At 37.5% G+C, this 24804-nt stretch overlaps 3 protein-coding genes across 5 annotated transcripts; 2 read left to right on the forward strand and 1 right to left on the reverse strand.

Annotated features, from left to right (window-relative positions):
• The first annotated feature begins 1250 nt into the window (after positions 1–1250).
• On the forward strand, positions 1251–13011 carry ccdc14 (coiled-coil domain containing 14). Of its 2 annotated transcripts, XM_079629032.1 has the most exons (14): positions 1296–1622; positions 1725–1780; positions 1878–1947; positions 2042–2114; positions 2194–2331; positions 2878–3096; positions 4129–4223; positions 5248–5372; positions 5502–5830; positions 7941–8079; positions 8922–9004; positions 9198–9374; positions 10519–10651; positions 11386–12719. In XM_079629032.1, the coding sequence occupies exons 1-14, from the start codon at positions 1593–1595 to the stop codon at positions 12284–12286; spliced, it is 2568 nt and encodes an 855-aa protein (XP_079485158.1). In that variant the 5' UTR covers positions 1296–1592; the 3' UTR covers positions 12287–12719. The 2 variants fall into 2 exon arrangements, with proteins under 2 accessions (XP_079485157.1, XP_079485158.1); XM_079629031.1 differs by having other exon boundaries at positions 1251–1622; positions 5248–5830; positions 11386–13011.
• Positions 13012–13539: 528 nt separating this feature from the next.
• LOC307007244 (cilia- and flagella-associated protein 144-like) lies at positions 13540–14262 on the reverse strand. Its single transcript, XM_079629033.1, has one exon. The coding sequence runs from the start codon at positions 14063–14065 to the stop codon at positions 13661–13663; it is 405 nt and encodes a 134-aa protein (XP_079485159.1). The 5' UTR covers positions 14066–14262; the 3' UTR covers positions 13540–13660.
• A 1533-nt stretch (positions 14263–15795) lies between these two features.
• iqcb1 (IQ motif containing B1) lies at positions 15796–23946 on the forward strand. 2 transcript variants are annotated; one of them, XM_079629034.1, is made up of 14 exons: positions 15796–15901; positions 15991–16083; positions 16390–16555; positions 16652–16772; positions 17408–17501; positions 17594–17693; positions 17782–17954; positions 18441–18547; positions 19280–19401; positions 20004–20146; positions 20841–20989; positions 21485–21616; positions 21718–21874; positions 22225–23946. In XM_079629034.1, exons 1-14 carry the CDS (start codon positions 15865–15867, stop codon positions 22443–22445), a joined length of 1815 nt encoding a protein of 604 aa, XP_079485160.1. In that variant the 5' UTR covers positions 15796–15864; the 3' UTR covers positions 22446–23946. The 2 variants fall into 2 exon arrangements, with proteins under 2 accessions (XP_079485160.1, XP_079485161.1); XM_079629035.1 differs by lacking the exon at positions 15796–15901 and having other exon boundaries at positions 15910–16083.
• The last annotated feature ends 858 nt before the right edge of the window (positions 23947–24804 follow it).

A 24804-nucleotide genomic window follows, 5' to 3' on the forward strand; every position in this document is an offset into this window, starting at 1 on the left:
TTTTATAAAGACATTCAGAAACGCCATGGCTCATGTGTGCTTTATACTGAACGACGATCAGATCACCTGCATGTTTGCCATTTGAGATGTTCTGTGACCTCTGACCTGTACATCTCTCTGCCAGAAGTGGACAGAGAGGTTTTACAGACTTGGGAATCGGGATGACATGGCACTCTTTACCTGGATGCATAAATGCGAATAAAATAATTTTTCATTTCCGATATCTGATATCAGTAGCCTACCTGAACCCTGACTCAATATTTTTGTCCACATACATCGATTTATCTCTAATTTCTTTCATCACCGGAAGGCATATGGCATGATGAGGTGTCTGATTTCATCAGTAGTCCTAAGTGTGTTTGGGATGAGCATTTAATGGGATAACGAGGGGAAGAGAACAGACTGAAACCTCATCTACCCATTTCCCAGGAGCCTTTAAACACCCCAGTCAAAAATAGCATTCAGGGTTTTCATCTTTCTTGCTCTGACTCAAGACTGGATGTAATGTAGGGTATTCAGCACTCGATCTGCTCTGATATGTGGTCAGCAGTATCAGTGACTGATTTAATTTCAGTAGAATTGATGAAAATTACTTGAGATAATAATATGTACTATTGACAAAGAAAATCATTATACATGATACATAGCAGCAAATTCAAAATAAAAAGTAAGTTACTGTAATTCACTTAGACAGAGATGGAAAGATGGAGGCAGAGTCTGTGATTTGGACTCGAGTCGCACTTAAAAGGCATAGTTCACCCAAAATGTAAAATTGTGTCATTGTTGTACCCTTAAGTTGTTCTAAACCTGTATGGATTTCTTTCTGCTGAACACAAAGAAATATATTTTGAAGAATGTTTGTAACAGTTGTGACTTCCATAGTATTTTTTCCCATAGGCCCATGGGAGTCAATAGTGCCCCACAAATGTTTGGTTATAAACATGTTCAAATCAAATGATTAATTTTTGGGTGAACTATCCCTTTAAGTCGCAAAATATTTTGGACCCGAATATTTGAGACTTGACTGGTCTTTTTTGGGACTTCTACCTCCAGCACTGCCACAGACACGCGCGGTTATCATTTTACAAAACCGCGAAGTATCAGTTTTTATTATTCTGCTACTCCATCTCCATAGAAACACCTTTTTGGCGTCTGAACTGAAGTCTTAATGGGCGTTAGCCAAGTCTGAGGAAACGATTGGCTAGTGTTCATACCACTGACATAGTCTGAGACCAATAGACGAAAGGTTTGTAATGGTTTTTACCGTAATTCACCAATCAAATCCAGAGATTAAAACGAACTGTTTTTCTATTGGACTACGGCACTCGGCTTCCGTTTTGAACGCAACGATTGCGTAGCGGTGATTGTAACAGAGGCAGTTTGTTTTGCTTTTCATCCATTAGCTTTTAGATTAACGTTAACAGTTTGATATGTAATTTGGTCTTTAGGTTTTTGAAATTAATGCGCGCAATAAATACAAGAAGCAATGGTAAACCATTATTAGACCTATATGATCATGATAAATACATATTTGCTGCATGTACTGTAGGTGAACGGTTCATTCTGAAGGTTTTATCGAATATACATCACGCATGGCAAGACAGGGAGTATCAAGACCAAAGGTAGCGGTTGTAAACGATTATATACGTTTTAATTATTGTACATGATAATATGTAAGTTATGCTGTGTTTTGTTTTAGCATTAAAGCCAATTGTCCTTTGCAGGTGGTCTCATCAGGCAGACTGACGGGGTCCGGACGGGGACAAATACTCAAAAAACGGTAACTAACCGGATAAAATAAATCCTGTCCATACTGAATGAATTTTAGATGCTATTTGTTTCACACATTTAACAAACTTAAATGTTGTCTTGTTTAGTTTTGCTGGAAGATGTGTGCCTCCTCTTGAACCAGCGTATTCTCTATATTCTACCGACTCTGAAGATCAGGTAAAGAATTAGCCACATGAGGTTGTGTATAAAGAATCAGTTTCATGATTTTTAAACTCATGTGACATTCTTTCACATTGAAAATGGCTTCCAGGTGACAACAATACACAAGGGACTGGACCGATGTGCTGCTTTACTCGATGGAATACTACAAGCCGAACAAGCAGGTATTGTATGTACAAAATCACTAATTTTCTGTGTTTAGTAATTAAGTAGTGATTTGGATTTATAATCTTCACACAACAGAATCAAAGCCCAAACAACAGGGAACAAAAGCCTGCACCTTCAAATCCAAAGTCAAGAATTTATCAAGAAAAATTGAGACTGACAAAAAAAAGCATGGGAAGAAGACAACCACGGCAATACATGTAAAAAAAAGGGCAGGTAATGTACTCTAATATAGTGTACTTAATTTTTGTTCATTTTAGAGATACTTGTGGAATATATATTTATGGAAGCTGGTTTCCACCATGGAACAAAAAAGGTAAATGCCACTTTATATATCACAAATCTTTTTGTGATATATAAAGTGGCATTTCCCTTTTTTGTTGACTATATCTAAACTCACAATTGCAAGGATAAAGTCAGAATTGCGAGTTTACAGTATGTATCACCATTCTGACTTTTTCTCAGAATTGTAAGATATAAACTCGCAATTGTGAGCGAGTTATAAAGTCTGAATCGTGAATTGCAAGAAAAAAAGTCAGACACTTGTGAGATAAAAAGTTACAATTACTTGTTTTTTTTTCTTAATAAGCTTCCATTGTTTTTGAAATGACATCTTTGTCAATCTTTTCGTTTCATTTTCCTCCTTTGTTGTAAAATCCTTATTGGATATGTGTGAATGCCACAGCAGGTGATTCCTTTTAACAACCATTTGCAGAAGCACAAAATATGTCTTCTCAGCCTATTGTATTTTTCTTACTGTAGCTGCAGTGCAGAAGACGATTCCATCCTCCAGTTGTCACCTGAGTTCAGCCGGGCAGCCGAGTTGTCGTGGTGATCAAAACCCTGGGGTCGGACGGGCGCAAGTATCACAGTATCAGCCTTCAGCACTGACCCGTGTAACGCAAGCAGAACATGCCCAGCAAGTCTCAGTTCCACTGGCCTACTCTCAGCCTGCTGCTAGCTGTAATCTGCCGACTTCTGGTAAACAGACACACTCACTAACACTTTATATAACAACTGTTACTTTTAAATATATTAATAAATGAAATATCTAAAGTTTTTAATTCTATAGGTTCTGTAAAGGGCCTGTTCAAATGATGATAATTTATAAGAATGTCTTACTGTAATCAGTATTCTTCCTGCACTGACATCCAGGGCTTGACATTAACTTTTTTGCTCACCAGCTGCTGTGGCTAGTGGTTTAACAAGATACTAGCCATTCAGCATTTTCACTGGCCACAATTTTGACATCGATACCATGTGGAAAAACTGCCATATAGATATTTGTAATCTCATAATTTGGCAGCAGGTATATTAAGCTGCTGTCACTTAAAGACCTGACACAAGGATCCATTATACTGTTACACATGCGTTTTCTTTCTCAACTGTTTGTTCATTTTAAAATATAACTGACTGTTTACATGAATTGTCGCCAAGACCGGCATTTTGACATAGTTTTTTTTATATGTGTTTGACTTTAAGTGCAATAAGCAGCAAAAAATAACTCAATATAGTACTGGGAGGTGGCTTTATGGGCGCTCACTTTGGGTGTGAGCACAAAATGAAGTAAAATACGCTCAATGTCACGTCGAAATTCAAGCCCTGTAACGCTAACAATATTCATCCGGAGCAAATGAAACGAGTGTTTGAGGGGAGGCAGGTTTGTGTGTCAACTCGCTGTCGAAGAGATGGGAGAGCTGGAAAGCGCAGCTGAATTTTTCTTATCGGAAATCGTGCATCTATTCTGGGGAAAATGTGTATTGGAAGAGTTTAAGATATTTCAGAATCAATATGTATCGAAAAATCTATATTTTTAGACAACGCTAGTTTATTATTTAAGATTCCTTTAAAGACTTAAAAAATTTATGTATTATAAATAAAATTTAACCCGCCAATATGGCTAGTAGTAGTGACAGCGTTACACGCCAGTGCTGAAATCCACCCACATTTGGCGGGTGTAAATGTCGAGCCCTGCTGATATCATATCTGAATGGTTTCTCCCTCTGTTTGCAGGTCAGGTTCACACGTCCACTGTATTTAACTGTCGGCTGACTACATCCACTCCTGCACTGAGCCCTCAGAGACCTGGATCAGCTCACAGTGAACCTGTAAATTCACTGCACTACTTTGCAAACTAAAATAGAACAGTGAGGGTTGTCAATCAATTAAAAAATAATCAATTGCATAAAATGGATGATATGGTGATTAATCAAATTATTTGCAATATATATCAGTTGTTGATGATAAAATCAACCAAATTTAGATAATTCGTCAACATTACTTTGGCAGACAAGTAAAGCGTTTAGTAGAAAGGACAAAAGTCAATCTATTTGTTTTATTATTGTAACTAAACATAAGCCTATCACTTTAACACTTTTGCATAATGTATAGTCTATGTAAATAATTAACTTTTTGTACATGTGTGTCGGAGTTACACTTTTGGGATTGTTGAGAATTTATTAATGATTTTGAAAGTAATTTCTTATGCTTACCAAGGCTGCATTTGTTTAATTAAAAAGTACAGTAAAAACAGTAATATTGTGAAATATTATTACAATTTAAAGCGACTCTTTTTCTATTTAAATATATTTAGAAATGTAATTTATTTCTGTGATGTCATAGCTGAATTTTATCAGCCATTAATCCAGTCTTCAGTGTCACGTTATCAAGTTATCAAACACTTAATGTTTAAAATAATTTCTTAAAACAAAGGAATTTAAATACCGGTAGTTATTTTAAATTATTATTTTTTGTTGTTGTTGTAATAATGTGTGAAAGTCTTTACGGGTATGTTTTATCAATTAAATGCATACTTGCTGGATAAAAGTCTTAATTTAACTGATTGACCTCAAACTTTTAAATGGTTTTGATGACTTCGTTGAAATGCTGCGATGGTGGGATGATTCTTATTATTCTTAATATGCACACTGGATGTGTTAAATTAAACAATGAATTGCTCTAAATTAAAACGTCAAAATGATGGCTGTAATAATAGAGGTGCTTTTCCTTCCTTTCTCTCTGTCTTCCTGTCTATTTTCTGGTTACCTTTACATTCTGAGACAAGTAAGGAAACAGATCTAATGAGTAAAAGTGTCATTTCACCTTGCTTTCATCTTTCTCTGTTGTTTTTAGTGTACTTCAAAGTGTGTACTGAGCAGTGGTGGCTCATCTGGGGAGTTTCATCAGCTGAGGGCCATGAGTGCTGCCATCCCCTCCTGCTCTCATGCTTCTGAAGAAATGTCTGCCACTCCAAATCAGTATGCGGCTTCTTTCTCAATGCCACCTGCAGTCCAACGACTGTCTCCAGTTACTGTATCTTCTGTCCAAAATGGATCCTGCACTCCAGTAGGGCATGGGCTACCTCTAATCACCAGCCATATCTGCAGTGCTCCTCAGGTTAAATTGACATCATCCACTGGGTCCTTGACCTGCCCCTCAGCAACAGAGACGCCCAACCAGCTCCGGGTCAGCCAGACTCAGCCTGATCCAAATGGACCAGTACAGGAGATCTGCTCTGAGGAGAGTGCAGAGGATGAAGATGAAAAAGATGGGATGGACAATACACCTGTCAGAGACATCAGCTGTCAGACCAGCTATGAGAAATTAACAGTTCTGAGTCACAAAGTCAAACCCACCAGTCCAGAGAAAACCGCACAGAACGTGGTGACTGTTAAATATCTGCTGGGAGAGCTGAAGACTTTAGTTGCTAATCAGGGTGAGAATATTTTATTTATTTTAAATACAAATGTATTTTTTTTTTCCCTCCCTTTGACTTTTAATCTATCTTAAAAGAACACGCCGACTTTTTGGGACTTAAGCTTATTCACTGTATCCCCCAGAGTTAGATAAGTCTATACATACCCTTTTCATCTCCGTGTGTGCCGTAACTCTGTCTGACGCACCCACCGCTAGCCTAGCTTAGCACAGACTGGAGGTAAATGGCTCCAGCTAGCATACTGCTCCCAATAAGTGACAAAATAACGCCAACATTTTCCTATTTACATGTTGTGATTTCTCAGCGTGTACAAATAACTAGGTCCAAATCACATGAGACACAGCCTTCTTATAACATCTTCTGCTAAGCTAGGCTAGCGGTGGGTGTGTCAGACAGAGTTATGGCACGCACGGAGATGAAAAGGGTTTGTATGGACTTCTCTAACTCTGGGGGGTATGGTGTATAAGCTTAAAGTCCCACTCCGATCATATTTTTAAACATTCCCAGTGGTCTTTAAATTATGATTATGCCATTTTTAGCCAAAATCTCAAAACCTGTGCTGTTTTCTGGGACTTCACTTCAGCAGAGCGGCAGTAGCTCATTAGCAATTCGCCTCTGCGTTGTGGGCGGAGCCGTTGGCACGGAGACGACCCTCCCTCTCCCCGTTGCTGAGAGCTCTGATCACTGATCATTATTTCACTCCGAGACGTCGCGGTAAAAAACAGCTCGACTTCGCCTCGATATTTCATCCCTCCCACAGTGATCAATAAGGACATATTTAGTATCAGTGGATTGCTCGGAATTTTAGGATTATTATGATGCTAATGTCACCGCTCTATCTGAAAAACTGACTGACTCTCTCACGAGTGATGGGCTTGACACACGAGGGGAGAAACGACTGCGACAGGCGAAACTCGACGGTGAAAGTGACTTATTGTTACAGTATGTGTTCCAATTTCAGCGCCACTATCGGAGCTCTGTTCACAATGACATGCAATGGCTTGTGTGTGTGTATCTGACCCTGCTGCTGAGTAAAATTAAACACAAAACACAACTTCAAAAAAGCCCCTGTAAAACGCATTACATTATAATCTACATTGCTTTAACACAGATGAAGTTAAGTTAACAGAGAGTTAACTTTTTTAACTAACTAGCCCCGCCCAGTGGAGTTACTACGTCACAACTCCAGTCTATTTTAGCCGGCATTTTAGCGTCTGCTACTGATACACAGTCATTTTAATGTAGAAATACTCAGAAATACAACTTTGAGCTTATTTTTCTCAAGATATGTTCTCTAACATCAGAAAAATGCCACAAGAACATGTTAACACCTAGAAAAACATGATTTTCATCGGAGTGGGTCTTTAAGTCCCAAATTGTCGGCGTGTTCCTTTAAGTGAGGTTTTTGAGATTTCCCAAATCCAAGTAAAGTCAGCATGAAACATTGCAATAGTCTTTTCTTCCCTGTTGTGACGTAGAGTGAAACAAGAAAAAATTTAGGGTGGGACTGGATTTTGCCTGGCACATGAATTCAAATAAATGAACAACGATGTGCACGGATAAATCGTTTATAATAAATACTGCAATATTCCACAAAAAATAAGAATCGTCAATTTTGATTTCATGGTGACTTTAAAGTGGTATTTCACCTGAAAATGAAAAGTCCTTGTTGTTTCAAACCTGTATAACGTTCTTTCTTCTGTGAAACTCAATTTAAAATATATTTTGAAGAAAGTTTTTGCCCAAAATGGGGTTCAAAACAACATTGGATGTCACTGACTTTAATTTTATAGACAAAAACAAAGACATTTGTCAACATTTAATTTTTAAAAAAAATCTTTTTCTCTCTATGTTGTTGTCAGGGTCTTATTACAGGGCGGTCTTTCAATCATCTGGAAGTCATCATTTTTTTAAGTTGATATCCTATTTCAAATTTGAGATGATTATCTAGTCAATTTCTATAACATTCATAAAATTGGACCTTGAGATGTCAAGACACCTAATGATCGAGTTGCTGGATTTGCAGATTCTCAAAACTTGGCATTTAAGCAGATTTTCCCTCTCTGTGTGTTATTTTCACGACTTATTACACGTCTTCTCTTCTGTGCAGACAGTGATGCTGTGCGCCTGATCTCTGAGGTGGAGCAGAGTATCTCACTGCTTCCTGTCATGGTGGGCAGCACCAACATCCAGGCTGAGATTGCGCTCGCTTTACAGCCACTCAGGAGTGAGAATGTACAGCTGCGAAGGTCAGTGTAAAGAATCCTAAATCTTAACCACTGCTACATAATAGAATATAACAATTAGCCTACAGACATGCTTTGTCAGTGTGTTGCAAGGATGTGTGTGAATTTGTATTAAGGCTATTAACTGATTAAAGACTAATTGAATGAATTTAATCGAGTTTAAAATCAAGTTAAGTCAATTACATTATGAATATAGATTGAATATAGATAGTTTGAGTGTTTGTAAAGAGTGATGTGTTTTGTGGGCGGAGCCTTCCTGGTGGCAGAAAGTAACAGTTCTGCACTAGTAGTCCGAATATGTTACAACATGACGCCTTCTCCAGTTATTTGAATGGTTTGCCAGCTAAAGACATGTTGTCATACACTAATTACTCTTACTCACTAATTACGCTTACCCTTAGCAATGGGATAAGTTTTCCTGACCTGTACTTGGTCATATTTGGATCAAGAAACCAACTAAATGACCAAATTTATAGTGGCCAGACATCTTCGTATACCTTGTGGAAAAACCCAGCGTCAAAAAGCTTAAGGCATACAAATCTCTTTACGCATATAATTTTGTACTTTTCCATTATTCCGTGGATCTCGCCCATTTTTCTCCATTTGTTTCCTCTGTTTTTCTGCCACCATAATGCGCACACAACTGCAGTGACGTGATTGTGACGTTTACTACCAAATGAGATGGCATACAAAAAGCGGCTTTATAAGTCAATGTATTGTTTGTTTTATTTGCATGGCATAAGCCTGATCATGCAGAATGTGTTCATTTTCTATCGTTATTTTTTTCTTAATTAATCACACTTAAATTGACAACCCTAATTTGTATTTATTTGCTTGTCTCCCAGGCGTTTGCGAATACTCAATCAGCAGTTATTGGAGCGCGAGAGAGCAGAACGGCGAGCCAGACCGGAGGCCTGTGACATGGAGGGTGAGTGAAGCCATGCTGTCGTCTCTCTGTTCTGTCTGTAAAGGGCTTGACTTAAGAAGGAATGCATCATATGGAAGAGTAAATGTGCAAATATGTAAATATATATTTTTTAGAATTTCGCTTTTTATTTTCTGTCTAGCCGAGCGGATGCATGAAAACAAGCTTTGTGTTCATTGGCATGGTTGTGTTACAGTGGTTACGTTGCAGTCTCTAAACTTCACTCTACAAACTCAGTTAAATGAGAGCCGTAGAGAGCTTGATGATCTGCAAAAGGAGAACATGAGACTACGGAAAGCCGAGGAGGACAAAGACAGTGACCTGAAGCAGCACAAAGAGTTGTGCGAGTTAGAGAACAGTCGCCTAAGGCTGGGTAAAGTATTCTCGTAGACTGTTGTATTTTAGCTTTAAATCATGTTTGCATTTGGAAAGGAAATTCATATTATTATTATTATTATTATTAGTTTGGTTATTTTTTTATATTTCAATAAATGTTATCCTTCTGTTTTGTTTTATATTATCCCATAATCCTTTCTGAAAAATCTTAAAATTGACATGGTAACACTACCATAAGGTTTCAGATAACTAACAATAAATAATACTTGTACAGCATTTATTAATCTTAATTTAATTTTTTAAGATCAAATGTTGTATCTGTTAACATTAGTTAACTCTTTCCCCGGCAGCATTTTATTCTAGCTTCATGCATTCTTTTTTATCAACACTTGATGGTGGGTAAGTTTCATTAAAAAAAAGCAACATTTTGAGGAAAAAGCTGAGAAAATCACGTTTTTGTCAAAGACTACATCTGGATGGGATTCAGACCGATAATCAAAACACAGATATCGAGTCCATCAACACTCCCAAAGCTTCACAGTCCTGTAGCTCGTCCTGAGTCATTATTTCATTCAGTAACATTAGGCGGTTTTGATTTATATGCCGTTTAATGATAATGATCGCGTTATTTTGCATATGCATATAATTACATATGATATCGCTTTTTTCTGCATCTTCTTCGCATTTGTTTTGATCAGGAGATTCAGTAATCTTTTTGAAGATGCGTTACAGAGCCCCCTACTGTGTAACATGGAAAACATGGAAAGCTGTCTGTCAATGTCGGGGAAAGAGTTAATGCACTGTGAACTAACGTGAATATTTTTATTAACTAACATTAAATAAAAAGTTAATAAATGCTGTAAAAACATATTGCTCGGTTAAGTTAATGCACTAATGTCAATGGAATAATCTGTTAACTAATGAAAGTGAAAAAAAGTGATGAAGGCCAGCTATGTTAACCCATACTTGGAATTTGTCCTCTGCATTCAAGCCATCCAAGTTAGTGCACACACATTAGATGCAGAGAGTAGGACAGGAGTATATGGACAGGTGTGACTGCATTATAACATTTGTTACACATCTCACAAATATAAAAAAACATGACATTTGACATTTCAAGCCCTTTTCTTTTTGCTGTAAGTGATTGTCATGCTTTTTTACCCATGCTTTTTCCCACGCAGAGAAGAATGAAGCATTAGCTGAAATGCAGAGCTACCAGAGTAAACTCAAAGAGCATGAGATGGAGAAGACCGTACTGTCTCTGAGTCTCCAGCAGAGAGAGGCAGAGATCAGCAGACTGCAGGAAGTCATCAGGTAATTAATAAGTGGTTCTTATCTGATGAGTTGGCAACTGTATGTTCTGATAGAGTCATGGATAACAGTGCAAAACGATGCTAAATGCAAATGATCATATAATTGTTTGTACTTAAGATGGCAAAATAAATATCCTTATCAACTTTGAAAAATAGGAGAAAACGCGTCTGAGACACATCAAAGGCTGTGCATCCAGTCAATCAAACACTATTTTGATGCACGTTCATTTGTCACGTAAAGGGATAGTTCACCGAAATGTTATCTTTTTTTTAAAATTCTATCATTTACTGACCCTCATGTTGTTCCAAACCTGTATGTGGTTCTTTCTTCTGTTCAACTTAAAAGAAGAAATTTTGAAGATTGTTGGTAACCAGACATTTGACGATAGCCATTGACTTCCATAGTACTTTTTTCCTTCTATGGACATCAATGGTTGACCGTCAACTGTTTGGTTACCAACATTCTTCAAAATATCTTCTTTTGTGTTCAGCAGAACAACATGAGGGTGAATAAATTATGACAGAATTAAATTTTAAGCTAAGTTTATGCCAACATGAACAAGCCATTTTGATACAATAATGTTGCCTCTTGAGGTTTACGCATGAATCACTCATCTAAACTATAATGAAATTAAGTCTTCAAATGAATTCTTGAGAATCTAGCTGCTAGCATGTAACTGATCATGTAGGTGAGATGCTGGCCATTGTAACCTCTGTTTTTTTTCATGCACACAGAAACCTGGAGAGAAGTCAAACAAAAGACACTAACAAACATTCTCCTCAGCCGGACTTGTGCCAACCAAACTCTCAGCTTACTAAGAGCGTTCTGGAATTCCATGAAAATGCACAGAGAGAGTCAACTCTGTCGGATCAACTTTCAAACTCTGTAAAGACCTACCTTCAGACCCTGGAGGGCATCGGGCATGCCTCTCCTCTCCACCGAGTTCACTGTAAGTCCCAGACATTACAACCAGTCTCCCCTGGTCAGATTAATGGTGGAAAAGACAACTTTATGCCATCAGATGCTAAAGTCTGCTTACCATCGGATAGGGATATACACAAACCAACCCTGGAAACCATAGCTGAGAACATTCCTCAGTCAAAAGAGCAGAAAAAAACAATGTTTGCTCCTTTAAAAGAGACTCCAGTGGTGCAACTTTCCTCAGAAGTTGCTCATAGTAAACCGCTCACTCACTGTAATGAGCTAGCCAAGAATCAAAGGGAAGAAGTGGATGCGCATGTAGGGCTGAGATATATGGGCCATGCTTTTGAAAAGATCGACATCTCAGATGGGCTCCGCATTCAGGATGCAAAGAATGATAACAGAGATTTGCTTTCAGATCATCAGGGTGTGGCCTTACAGTTAATTCAGAAAATGAAGGGCCTGAATAATCAATCGGTGCAATCTCTGCGTGCCCGAAGGATGGCCGTTCAGTCGGCATACTTTGGACGCCCTTCAGTGATAGAGAACACCTTTTCCTCTTGTGATATTAAATCTTTAGCCTCTGACTGGAGCATAAACTCCTGGTCCACGTTTAACACACAAGATGAACAGAATTTTAGGGATGGGCTCGCAGCGCTAGACGCCAGCATAGAAAGTCTGCAGAAGACGCTGAGAGTTGATCGAAACAAATAATTTAGTGTTTTAAATGTGTGTTGTGTTTTTAATTTGATTACATGTAATCAATGCATATTTTTACATGTCTCTTTATTTGTATTAAATTATTATGTGAAACATCAATGAATTTAGCAAAAAGATGGCAGAGTCTGATTACTGGAGAAATTCCACCATCTTTTATCAAATCACTTTGACAACCATTTTTACTTTTCCTGCATTTTTCTTTCTTCTGTTTAGTATGATTCAGAATAACAATTGGCAAAAAAATATAAATTTTAAGTTCGTAAGTTTAATTCTCAAATATTTTCTTAAGAACGCCTTTTTGTCTCAAAAAGTAAATGAAAGGTGTTATTTGATTGAAAGGCGGGTATAGAGCTTATTCACACATCTTTGTACTTTTATTTCATGTGTTTTCTGCTGTCGAAACAGTGCAAATATATCTTTCAAAGACAATTTGGCATTCACTAGATTTACTTATCCTCACAGTATTACTTAACACTGCTTGAAATGATCCAGAAACATATAAAAATGTAGAGCAACTATTTTTTGCAGTATTACAGGAATGGGAGAGGACCTTTTTGTTGTTTGCTGCAAACTTTCTCTCAAAATATTTGTCAAATACATGATTGTGTTTCTGGGAAGCCTATAGGCCCACCGCACTAACAGAACATGGTCAGGAAGGGCAAGAGGATCTCCTTTCCACCTGGAACACAAACATCCAATATAAGCCAAGTTTTCTAGTTTATATAAGTAAAATATTGTAATATACTATACAGTATTTATTATGTTACAAGTTTTTTAATTTTGTAATGTTTAAAATGTGATATAATCCAATAAATTCATTAACAATATTACTCTTTTGAGATATATGACAAGTTGGCAGTTCTGAACATTCTCTTCAGGAATATGCATACTTCTTTTTTTTTTCTTTTTTTTTGTGATCAACTTTTTGTCTTTAGCTATAATAAAACAACATCCATTCAAACAAACAAACAAACAAACAGGGAAGGAGGAGTAACATACTTATTATCAATAATTTAACTATCTGAAAGAAAAAGGGACATAAAGGTTACTTTATATGTGCATCTCTTTATATAATCCAGTATTTTGGAAGAAAACATTGTCATGCATCAATGGTCCTAGGTTTAGCTTTATTCATAGTGCCTGGTGGTGCACAGTTTGATCGAAGTTGAACACCAAATCGCAATCACTCTCAGCTTTTGCGCAGCGAGAGCAACTTCTTTTTCTCTTCTGTCCCATGATCACAATGTGCGCTTGCGTAGCCTATCTATCAGATTTAGGATCAGCAGAGAAAGCAATGAAAGAATTCACGAATCTGTTTTACGTCTTGTACATTTAGTATTTATTGTGATAACAAAGCCCAAACTGTCATCACAATTTTTTGGTCTGCTCCTTCAGCCGCCAGGCAGCATCCATGTATTTAGTGATCTCAGAGTTCCGCCGTGGAAAATGTAATCTTCTGTCACTGCGATCTGAGACAAGCAGAGGAGTGGATATCCATCCTATCTCTTGTGCTTCAGTCTGAGGGTGAGAGTACTTCTTTGCTGGCTCCAGACGGGCCCCGTGTATGGCCTGGAGGAAAGCAGGGTCTTCCTCTTCCTTTCTGTAGGTGATGTTGGACATGGGTTTGTCAGTCAAAGCGTGCAGTTTCTTGAAGGGGTTGATGTTAAACTCCGTGTAAAGCTTCTGGGTTCTCCGCTCCTTCATTATTGTCTCGACATGAATAGCATTCTGCTTAACTATGTCCACGGGCTCTTTTTCTTTGGGTTTTGCCATATTTGACTGTTACCAAATATTTTTCAGTTGCCAAATGTTTGCTGGTATGATCACCGAATCACTTCTAGCAGCTTCACTCTTCTACCTCTCGCGCGCAACGTTCTAAAGGCGTCACACAAGTCTATGACGTAATTAAACAAGTCTATGACGTCATAATGCTCTCTCACCGCCACATGACATGACCAGACATGATTGTTCTGATATTGTCTAATAATGAAATGGTAGCATGTATATCTGAAGAGATTTGTGGTCATTATACAGATTGGAAAATATTTATTATATAAGACCTATATAACCTTATCATTTCAAAATAAACTATTGTTTTATTGCAATAACTAAGATATATATTTCCTACAATAGGCTATTTATATAATTTGATTTAAAATATACAGACATTTCAAAGTACGTATGTGGAAAAATAAATGCAAATATGTTCAAAGAATGTTTCTACCTGTCTATTTAGTTTTTCTAAATGGTTCGAAATAGAAATTTTGATAAACTCTTAAAATAAAAGATTATGAAAGTAGGGCTTTTTTAAAGGTTGTTTTGGGGTCCTAACCCTAACACATTCAGTGCACAATAATAGCTAGGCTAAAATATTGACTGAACAAAATATATTAAAATATGACAAATGCAAGCTTAAAATAAATATTTGTTCGGCCTTTTTAAAATAGGCCTATACCTTGTTAAAGCCTTCAAGTTTTAAAATATATTACTGTTCTCCATTTAAAAGATGTCTAGCTATCAATATTATATCATAGCTATCAATTTAAAAAATAGATTAGGCCTAATTTAAATGCATTTTTCAATAACCTTCTTTCTCACAGGCTACTTAACTTAACTGTCAGGATATTTTAATAACCACACACACACAGCAACCTATTCCGTGAACCTAAAATAAGCTTCAGTTCCTTCAGTTAATCAGGATTAAATGTGTAGTGGCCTATCCCCTTGTGAAAAAAGAAATGGGCTGAATTGTAGGCTATTGAATGGGTCTAGTGTTCAAATTTTAAGATTATTATATGATCTGCCACTGTTTTAATATAGGCCACACACACACACACACACACACACACACACACACACACACACACACACACACACACACACACACACACACACACACACACACACACACACACACACACACACACACACACACACACACACACACACACACACACACACACACACACACACACACACACACACACACACACACACACACACACACACACACACACACACACACACACACACACACACACACACACACACACACACACACACAAGTTTTAGCCTATAAAGAAGCACTTTTCCCGCTGACTAATATACTGTAACAAACTAATAACATTTTAACATAATAACTTATTTGCTAGCTACAACTATATCTAGACCATCCTCGACTCAGCCAGGTGGGGGCGCTGTTGTCAAGGAAACAACGACAGACACAGATGTCATCATAGATTATATAGGTCTATGGATGTCATCCTACCTACAGAAAGATGTTTGGCTTTGCATCATACTTATCCGTATCTAGTGTTAAAAGGCTATAGATTTAAGAGGACATTTAATTGCTAAAAATTTGTTACCAGATGAGTTGGCCAAAATATACAAAAATATTCCCTCTTTTCAAATAATAGACAATAAGATTGAAATAAAAAATGTTCAGGAATCCAGACACCTTACACTTTAGCATGACATGAAATTAGTTTATGTGAACGGCATGCACCGAAAGGAGGGAGGTCGCAGGGAGATGACGTAAGGTCGCCGTAGAAACCAAACAGGCTCTTGTCCATATGTTGCTTTGCCTGTGCAGACAGAAAATCATGCAAGGTAAATCTTCGTTGGTTTGCCAACGCATATTATTTGAAATCTGAAACGTTTTCCGAGCCAGTAAATTATGACCGCAATGGTTCTATCAGGAGACGAAATAAACCCAGAACTAAAGAGTCTGGTCGCAAACACCAGAGAAAAATCTGAAAACAAGTTTAACGACGTGCTTTCTGCATTAAAAGGTAAAGTCCTGTCCTTTCTAATGTTTATCACAGTAACGTTATGCTTTCGTTTAGTACAATTAAAGTTTTTCTGCAGCTCACCCAAAGTGTGACAATTTGACAAATACTCTTTAAAAGTGCCAAATGTAATATGTTATTATGAGCTCGTAACACTGCACGTTTAACGTTAGTAATTCTACTCTAATTATAATATGTTGTTTAAATAAATTTTAGATGAAGTAGGCCTACATGTTGCATGTCAGCTATCATAGAACACAAGCATGTATCTCCTATGTGAATGAGCTTAAACAGCTTCCACATTCACAGATCTTCTGGACAGAAAGTCTTCAGGAGATCAGAGGGATCTGGAGGCGTGTAAACAGAGGCTTTACTCTTATGGTGTGCTGCAGTACTGCTCATCTTCACTGACATTCAGTCCAGTCAAGATTCAGGGGGGCTATGCAGTCCTCACACAGATGGCAGACCTCCTCAGGTACTCAAATGAAAGATGATTTGTTTTAAATACACAGTGAATGCTGCTTTCATTCGCGGCCTCACATAGTTTTAACGCGAGTTTCCGTCCGTCCAGCACATGCTGTGTGGGTCTGGGTGATTTCAGACACATGGAGGCGTTCAGTCATGAATTTCTGCCATCGGCGGTGGAAAGTCTTCTTTTTCTGGCAGACCGTCTAATGAACAGAGCTTTGCGGGTAAGATATTACAGTTCCCTGAATCACATAGATTGGGTTTTAAAACTGGGGTCCCAGGGACTTGCAGAGGCCACAATGAAGTGCTATGGGGGTCTGTAGAAAATTTTCAAGAAAAAAAAGTGTAAAAATGTCATCTATGAGTATAAAATAAAGATAATATATTAATTTGTTACATTTATATAGCCTAGTGCTTTTCTGGGTACTAATATTTTCTGGGTAGCTATTATTTACATATGTAAGGCACCACCAATGAAAATAGATTAAAATAATTATACAACAAATATTAGATTAAAATAAAAAAATATATATTAATAAATGATTACATTTTTTATTTTATTTTTTAAGGTATTACATTACATAATATCTTTTTACAGTATAAGATTAGGCCTTTACCGCCTTTTACATTTTAGGATGGGAGTCTCTCGCATTAGAATGATCATATATGGGGGTCTGTGGCATCTAAATGATTGAAAACATCTGACATAGAGAACCAAGTAACAGGGTTTGGGTTATTTCTTGTACAGTCAGCTGGTTAAAATAGCAAAATACACCCTTTGTAAGTAGTTCAATCACCTCTGACTTTTATTTTAAAAAATGGTAGAGACTGCATATCATTTAATTTCTCTCTGCAACAGGACAAGGCACATAATGAGCTGATTCGTCTGTTTAGAAGAGTCTTTGATTCCATTGGCTGGCTCCTCAGGGCTCACGGACATCTCATTCATCATGGTAAACGACGTCTATACATTTAGCAGCGTTTGACCATCACAAGATGTTTAGAGATGATGAACTGAAATGAAACTGTTGTTTTCCCTTTGCAGTATTGAGATCTAAACATTATGAAAGTGTCCAGATCTGTGAAGACGATGACGTCTCCATTGTTACTGTCACCATGTGGAACAATATCTTCAGGGCAAACGGGTACAACGGAAAGCTACTTGGTTCACGTTACAGTCTTTATCCACATGACTGCTCATACTGCAAAATCTTTTCCCTTGTTTTTCTGAAGTGCTGTAGTGGCTGAGATGGGAAACCGGGCTCTGACTGACATCATGGATGACATTGTGTATAAAATGTCCAGTAGCTCGAATCCTGTGATTGGCAGAGCAGCTGTAAAGACTCTTGTTCTGATTATGGACCACAGCAGCTCAACACACCAGCTCATTCACAGACGATACAGAGGTACAGTCGGCTCAGATCTCAGAACGTCTTTGAGCTTTAAGGCCCGTTCATATCAAAGACAATACCTATAACAATAAAAATATAGTTTAAAAAATCAATCTAAAGTCCACACTACAACTATAAGAATAGACTAGAGTGCAACAGTTGGGTTTCATAAGTACACAGTCTTGTAGTTGTTATTTTTCAACGCCGCTAAAAAAGTGGGCAGTCACTGTTGCACTCTATAACGGCACAGAGGAATAATATCATTGGAATCACTTTCAGAGCTATTTTTTTCTAGTTGATGATTGATAAAAACATTGAGAGCCAATCAGAACCCATCCTGCATTTAAAGCAGCAGACGACAGAACTGCAGCGCATGCTTATAATGAACAGGACGTTATCATGCGTTGGTTTAGACAGGGATTTAGTTATCGTTGTAGTTATTGTTCTTGGTGTAAATTAGCCTTTAGTCTCTGAGTGTGTTTCCATTGTTTGGTCCTGCAGGTTTGGCTGATTTAGCTGTAAAAGACTGGCGTGGTAAAGGCTTTGACTCTGCTCTGGATCAGCTTATTGATCACCTGCGGTCAGACGTCTCATGGAGAGACACTAAGGTCAGCAGCCACCAGCGTAAAGCATCCTTTACCTTAATGCAGACAACTTTTACATTTGGTAGCATTTAATTTCCCCCCCCCCCCCCCCCCCTAAAAGTCCACCTATAATTATAAAGTCAACGTTAATGATTACAAAAAATTATTCTATTTTTTATGACACATTGCAGTATTTATTATAAATGATTTATCCATGTACATCATTATTATTATTATTTTTAAATTCACGTACTCGTAATCTTTAATCAAAATGACTTCCCCTCCCTCTTGCAACGACATCTTCTCTGATGATGTTAACTGGCACGAGGGTGGCACAACCTGTCACTCACATGACATCACAGTTATAGCAAACCATAATACAATGATCCAATCAATTCCCAATGGACAAAATCAACTCAGAAACTGCTTCACTCATTTATACGTCACGATAGGGAAGAAAAGCCTATCGCAACTTCTGTTTCATGCCATCAAAACTCATAATATAGTTTTTTTACGTGATAATTTTATGCCGTCTCTCTGACCCCTTTGAATTAAACTGGCTGTTTCTACTGTACCTTTAATATTTCTATCTATAAATGATCTCTGTTTTAATTGTCTACTTTTCTGTAGAAATGACAACATTGATCGAGACCATGAGGATTTCTGAATTTTGCATCATAGTTAATGATGAACTGTAGAGGAAGTTTTCTCATATTCTGATTCATTATGTAACTCTTCACTCTGCATTATATTAAGGAGTCATCTGAGGAGTGTGTGAGAGCAGCTTGTATTATCCAGGCAGCCTGGAAAGCCCATCAGACCAGAAAAAGACTGAGGAAACTCCCCAGAGCGGTCAGCACATTACAGCGCAGCTTCAGGTAAGGAAATAATACAGTAAAGTGAATAAAAGAGATGAACACAACTATGCAATAAAGAAAAGGCAGTTTGGAGTTTCTGTGCGAGGGCGCCCTCTGGCTTTCAGATGGAGCAGCGTTTACTACTGATAACAGAGCCGTGCTTCACTGACAAACTGCGCAGAAAATAATCGCAGCCTTTGCTGAAACGTGTGCGGTTTAATTTGGAATAATCCTGCCGCCCTAGAGCAGATCATTTAAATGAATCATGCAAGTTTTGCGCTAGTCAATTTACTGGTATTTGCGCCATTATTTATAAAAAAGCATGTCTTAAACCAGACAGTAATCTGCGCTGCTCTTGGTAGATTGCGTTGGTCATTATGGAAATGATCCGGCTGCGTCTGTGTTCTCTAGTTTGCGCGTCGTCAGTAGATTATGCGCTTTTTTTGGAATTGCGTTCTCACGCTAATTTTCCCTGCTTAGTAAACCTGGCCCTTACTCTCCAGTGCAAACAGCCTCTGCTGACAAGGCGGGCTATTTGCACTTGGTGTAAAATTAGACACTCCTTAAAGTAAATTCCACTTTAGTGACATTTATGGTAAATTAGATTTATTTATGTGCTTTAGGGAAAAGCGCAGACAGCGACAGGAACACATCGAAAGTCAACGCGCAGAAGAGGAATTACGTCATCAAGTGTGTCTGCGTAGACAGAGAGCCATGAGACAGTTCCGCCAACACCAGCTTCATCTGATGGAGATACTACCAGCCGGTAACAACACAAAATGAAACCTAATCAATGAGTAAAATTGGAATGAGTATGGTAACCATTGTTGTGTGTATAAGGCACACGCGTGCGTGTGTGTGGCAGCACAATAATATAGAACAATGATTAAACTGACTGGAACTACCTACGCATTACACGGTTTGAGCTCATACATTTCAGCCAATTAGAATCACGTATTCTGACAGACCATGGTATTAAGCTAAAATAAAATGTACATATTAGATGAAAAATGTGAACTAAACAAAAATTAGAAATGATGCCCCGGCAACTAACTGAAATAAGTATATTTAGTAACATTTAGTTCAAACTAATAAAAATGACAAAAGCAAAATTAAGATGAAAACTGAAAATATAAATGTAATATAAGCTATAATAGTATATAAATAATACTAAAACAACATTTGTGTATTGAGTCTAAGGTTGTGTGTGCGTATAATCAGCATTATCTGTCAATAAACACAGAAAAAACGTTTTTATTCCCTCAGTTTGTAAAAATGAACAAAAGTAGAAAATTGTAGTTGATGGCTGTGACGTAAACTAAAGCCCATAGACTATAAAAAACCCTTTGAAATGTCCTGCCTCAACTCACCGTTTCAGTTGAAAGAATAACACTTGAAAGAAAACTGCGTCAAACCATTTCATGAGGTCTTTAATTGCTATGATTATCCACCTCTCTCAGCCCAGCTGGAGAAATACCTGGGGGAGCTGGAGAACAAGGCAGCCGTGCGGATTCAGAGTGTGTGGAGAGGACACCGAGAGAGACGCAACTTCCAGCAGCACAGATACATTCTCAGACAGCACAGAGCTGCCGTCACTCTACAGAGAGCCGTGAGTGGACAGACACACGTTACAGTCTTTTTTAGTATCATTGAGATACTATTATACTTTTATTCAATTGTTTATTTATTAAACTATTTCAATTTGAAAGTTTGTCATTTTGTTGTGCGTTTTTGTCAATCTATACATGCCTAAATAGTTTTTCATTTTGGTACATTAAGTTAAACTAAATGAAAATGAGAAATGTTACTGTCTAATGTAACTATCTATATTTATGTTATTCCATTTAAGGTTTATTTAATTTCAAGTAACGAAAATTATTTTTATGGTTTTAGTTAACTATGGTAACCCTGGACACTTAATCTTAAAATGATTTTAGTCACTTGTCATTTATCATATAAACTTAATTTATCATATACACTACCGTTCAAAAGTTTGGAGTCAGTAAGACCGCAAACTTTTGAACAGTAGTGTGTGTATTAATACATTAAAGTGTTTTTTCCCTGATAATCTGGATCATTTATGAGCCCATGGTCTTTTTGTCAGATTCTGCTGTTTTTAAAACGTCGTAAAGCACAAAGGACTATTCTCATGCCATTGAAAGGACCCAAAGGACTGACTGACGGTAGAAGAGCAGAGCTCAGGCAACAGATACAGGAGCACATCTCTCTACATCCTGTAAGTCACCATGAAGAAATGAAATCTGGTGTTCTCTTGGTGTTAAATGTGTTTGAAAGTGAAAAAATCAGGTTAAGTTCTTCTGTTTTTCTGATGTGCAGTCGTCTGTGATGTCAGCAGAGGACAGTGTGGATCTCCATCAGAGAGCTCAGAGTCTCCTCCACCAGCATCTGCTCAGCAGAGCATCAGACCGGGCACAGGAGCAGCACAGACAGGCTCTACTTGTGCAGATCAACACAGACTTGGAGCTTTTATTAAGTACGTACCTAAATCAAAATATGACATCATGAAGTCTGCAAAGCGAGAAAAATTAGTAAAAACGCTGTATTATTTATGCCAGGCGATGTTACTTTGTAAAGAAACACTAGGGGCTATAGACTGAACATGTAATAAGCATGGTCACTTTTCTCAAATTCACATTTTTGTAGTTTACATGGATACGATAACGGTATCGTTTTTAAAAACTTGCACTTTGAAACTCATTTTCAAAAGTTTACATTTTCAGGCCCTAATGCCATTGTTGTGTTAATGGCCAAAATGCATAAAAGGTCTCAGTTTTTGTTGTAAACGCCCCTTTTTTTAAACCACTCATTTGTTTTTGATTTTAGATGCGCCGTCCCTGAAGGATACCACAGCGGATGATGCTAGTCTGTTCCTGAGCCGTTCCTGCCCTGTGGCCACACGCGCCCGTCAATCCCACAATGCCTTGATGCAGAGCATGCGTCTGCCGTGGTGGAGGATGCTGGGAGAGGAGTTCTCCAGTCCAGAGGAGCCTCCCAGGAAGGGCTATGACATGGACATTGAGTCACTGTATCTAGGTGGCAACTAAAAGATGATGAACTCTTTATTTATTTGCAGTATATCTTTCATATCAGTATATTTGAAAGAATGGTAGTTTGAACAGGTTTTATAGCACACTAGGGTTTCTAATATGATTACATGTGTTTTAAAAATACAATGCAGTAACAGGACAAATACAGTGAAGCTGGAATCCTTTAGCTACAGAATTACAAAAACAGAATTGTTCATATTTTAAATGTTTCTTGTTAAAGGGATAGTTCACACAAAACCGAATATTCTGTCATTATTTGCGCCTCATTTTTTTCCAAACCTATATGACTTCTGTGGACAAAAAAAACAAACATTTAAAATAAAACTGGTAACCAAACAGTTTGTTACCAATGACTTCCAAAAGCACTGAGACATTTCTCAAAATGTTGAATTATATGAGGGTGAGTAAATTTTCATTTGTAGGTGAACAATCCCTTTAAGGAACAGCAGAATAATACAAGCACTGTCTTGTACACAAGTTTGTATAAAAAAGAAAAAACACACATCTCAGGTACATAGTACACTAGCAGTCAGGTTACTACTGACTATAGTCACTATTTTTCTCATAAGTGCTAGTTGTTGTTTTTTTAGGTCTTTGGGGTTTAGATATCAGCTGGCGACTAAATGTTTTTTTTTTTACACATTTTCATCCTTTTTAAAAGCCTAAATGTACATTGTAACTTTATTGTTCAAAATTAACACAATTTAGTCAATACATCATCAATCCTTCTTCCAAAACGTGTTTTGTCTTACCCTGATTCACTTTGGTAAGCCTATTGTAGGTGTTTATATTTTAGACCTGTCGGGATGATTTTTGTGGGAAATTCTGTACATAGGTCACTCGCCCGTGCGTGTCTTATATCTGGTAAATAGAGAAAAGTTGCTCTGACTACTTTGATGTGTGTATGGTCTGGGTGTGGCATAGTTGTCTCAACAAGCAAGAAGGGTTCACATGGAGCTGCTAAATCTTGAACCTCCGGGCAATTTCATGAAAAAAAAAAGCCAAACGGAGGAGAGTCTACTGGCAAAAAGAACGCAAACGAGAAATCAACTTGGCTATTTGGAGATAGCGAGAACTGAGGGATTTGAAATATTGTAAAAGCGACGCGTAGTTCATTTTTAAAGCATTATTTATTGTTAAGGGTAATTTCATTCTGGTTGTAGTGCTGTGCTGGAATTTATTTTCAAGGAAGTACCGCATCTATTAATGGGTAAAGCTACAGCAACGTCTTCAGCCAATCAGCTTGAGATCCTTTCCATCTAAACTGGTTATATCTCTTAAGCCTAGCAGTGAATGTTTATGAACAGATAACCATATTCAAGCAGAGCCGAAGCACAATCAAAACAATGTTCTTCTGCAAAATGCAGTTTTTTTAGCTGCTAGAGGGCCAAAAGTTACATAGTGTACCTTCAAAATAAGATTTGCCATTACAGACCATATATAAGATCTAATATGAAACAAGTCAGTGTTGTAAAATAAAAATATAGATCGAGGGACCAAGAAAAATAACTTTTTCTTAGTCTTTTCTGAAGCTGAGAGAGAGAGAGAGAGAGAGAGAGAGAGAGAGTCTACTGCATACCCATAGTGGTCTAAACTCATGCCAAGGCCCCATTCACTGGACAGCCGTCATTATTTTTTACACTCGTGTGAAAACAACAGAGTGGTCCACTCCACCGGCACAATTAAAATAACATTTTCAAGAGTGGAAAAATATGATGGGGGAATAATTTCCTTCTCTTTATGCAACGTTTTAAAACTACGGGTAATTGAGGCCTGCTTTTGGAGGAAGCAGAACTGTGTGTGTGTGTGTGTGTGTAGTGGTGTGAATGCAACTGTAATGTGTTTGTGTTTCTGCCTGTGAAAGTGTGAATGCAATGAATGTGTGTGTTTGAGAGAGAGAGAAAAAAAGAGATTGTGAATGAATGTGTTTGCAGTTGTGTTCTCAATCGGAGGTAAAAAAAAAAGTCCAGGTAAGAGCGAAAGCACTGTGCCTGCCAAAAACTGCCTTGTTCCACATGCCAAAGTGTTTTAATTGATTAACTAGAGTAACCATTTATGCTGGGGCCTAATTGTCGAGTTTTTACCTCAGTTGTGGTTGTATTAAGCTCTCTCTTCTGTGTTCAGATAACAACTTTGAACTTTTGACCAGACTGTTGTACAAATGTACAAATACTGTGAAGAGAAATGAAATATAGAGATTTGGGTTCAATAAGATTTTTTTTATTTATTATATTAAATCTTCAGCAATGACGCATTAAATTAATCAAAAGTGAAAGTAACATTTATAATGTTACAAAATATTTCTATTTAAAATTATGCTTTTGACTTTGAAAAAAATAAATGATATTGGTGTTTT

This window comes from Phoxinus phoxinus (genome assembly GCF_949152265.1).
Source record: "Phoxinus phoxinus genome assembly, chromosome: 11".
In the NCBI taxonomy this organism is placed as follows: domain Eukaryota; kingdom Metazoa; phylum Chordata; class Actinopteri; order Cypriniformes; family Leuciscidae; genus Phoxinus; species Phoxinus phoxinus.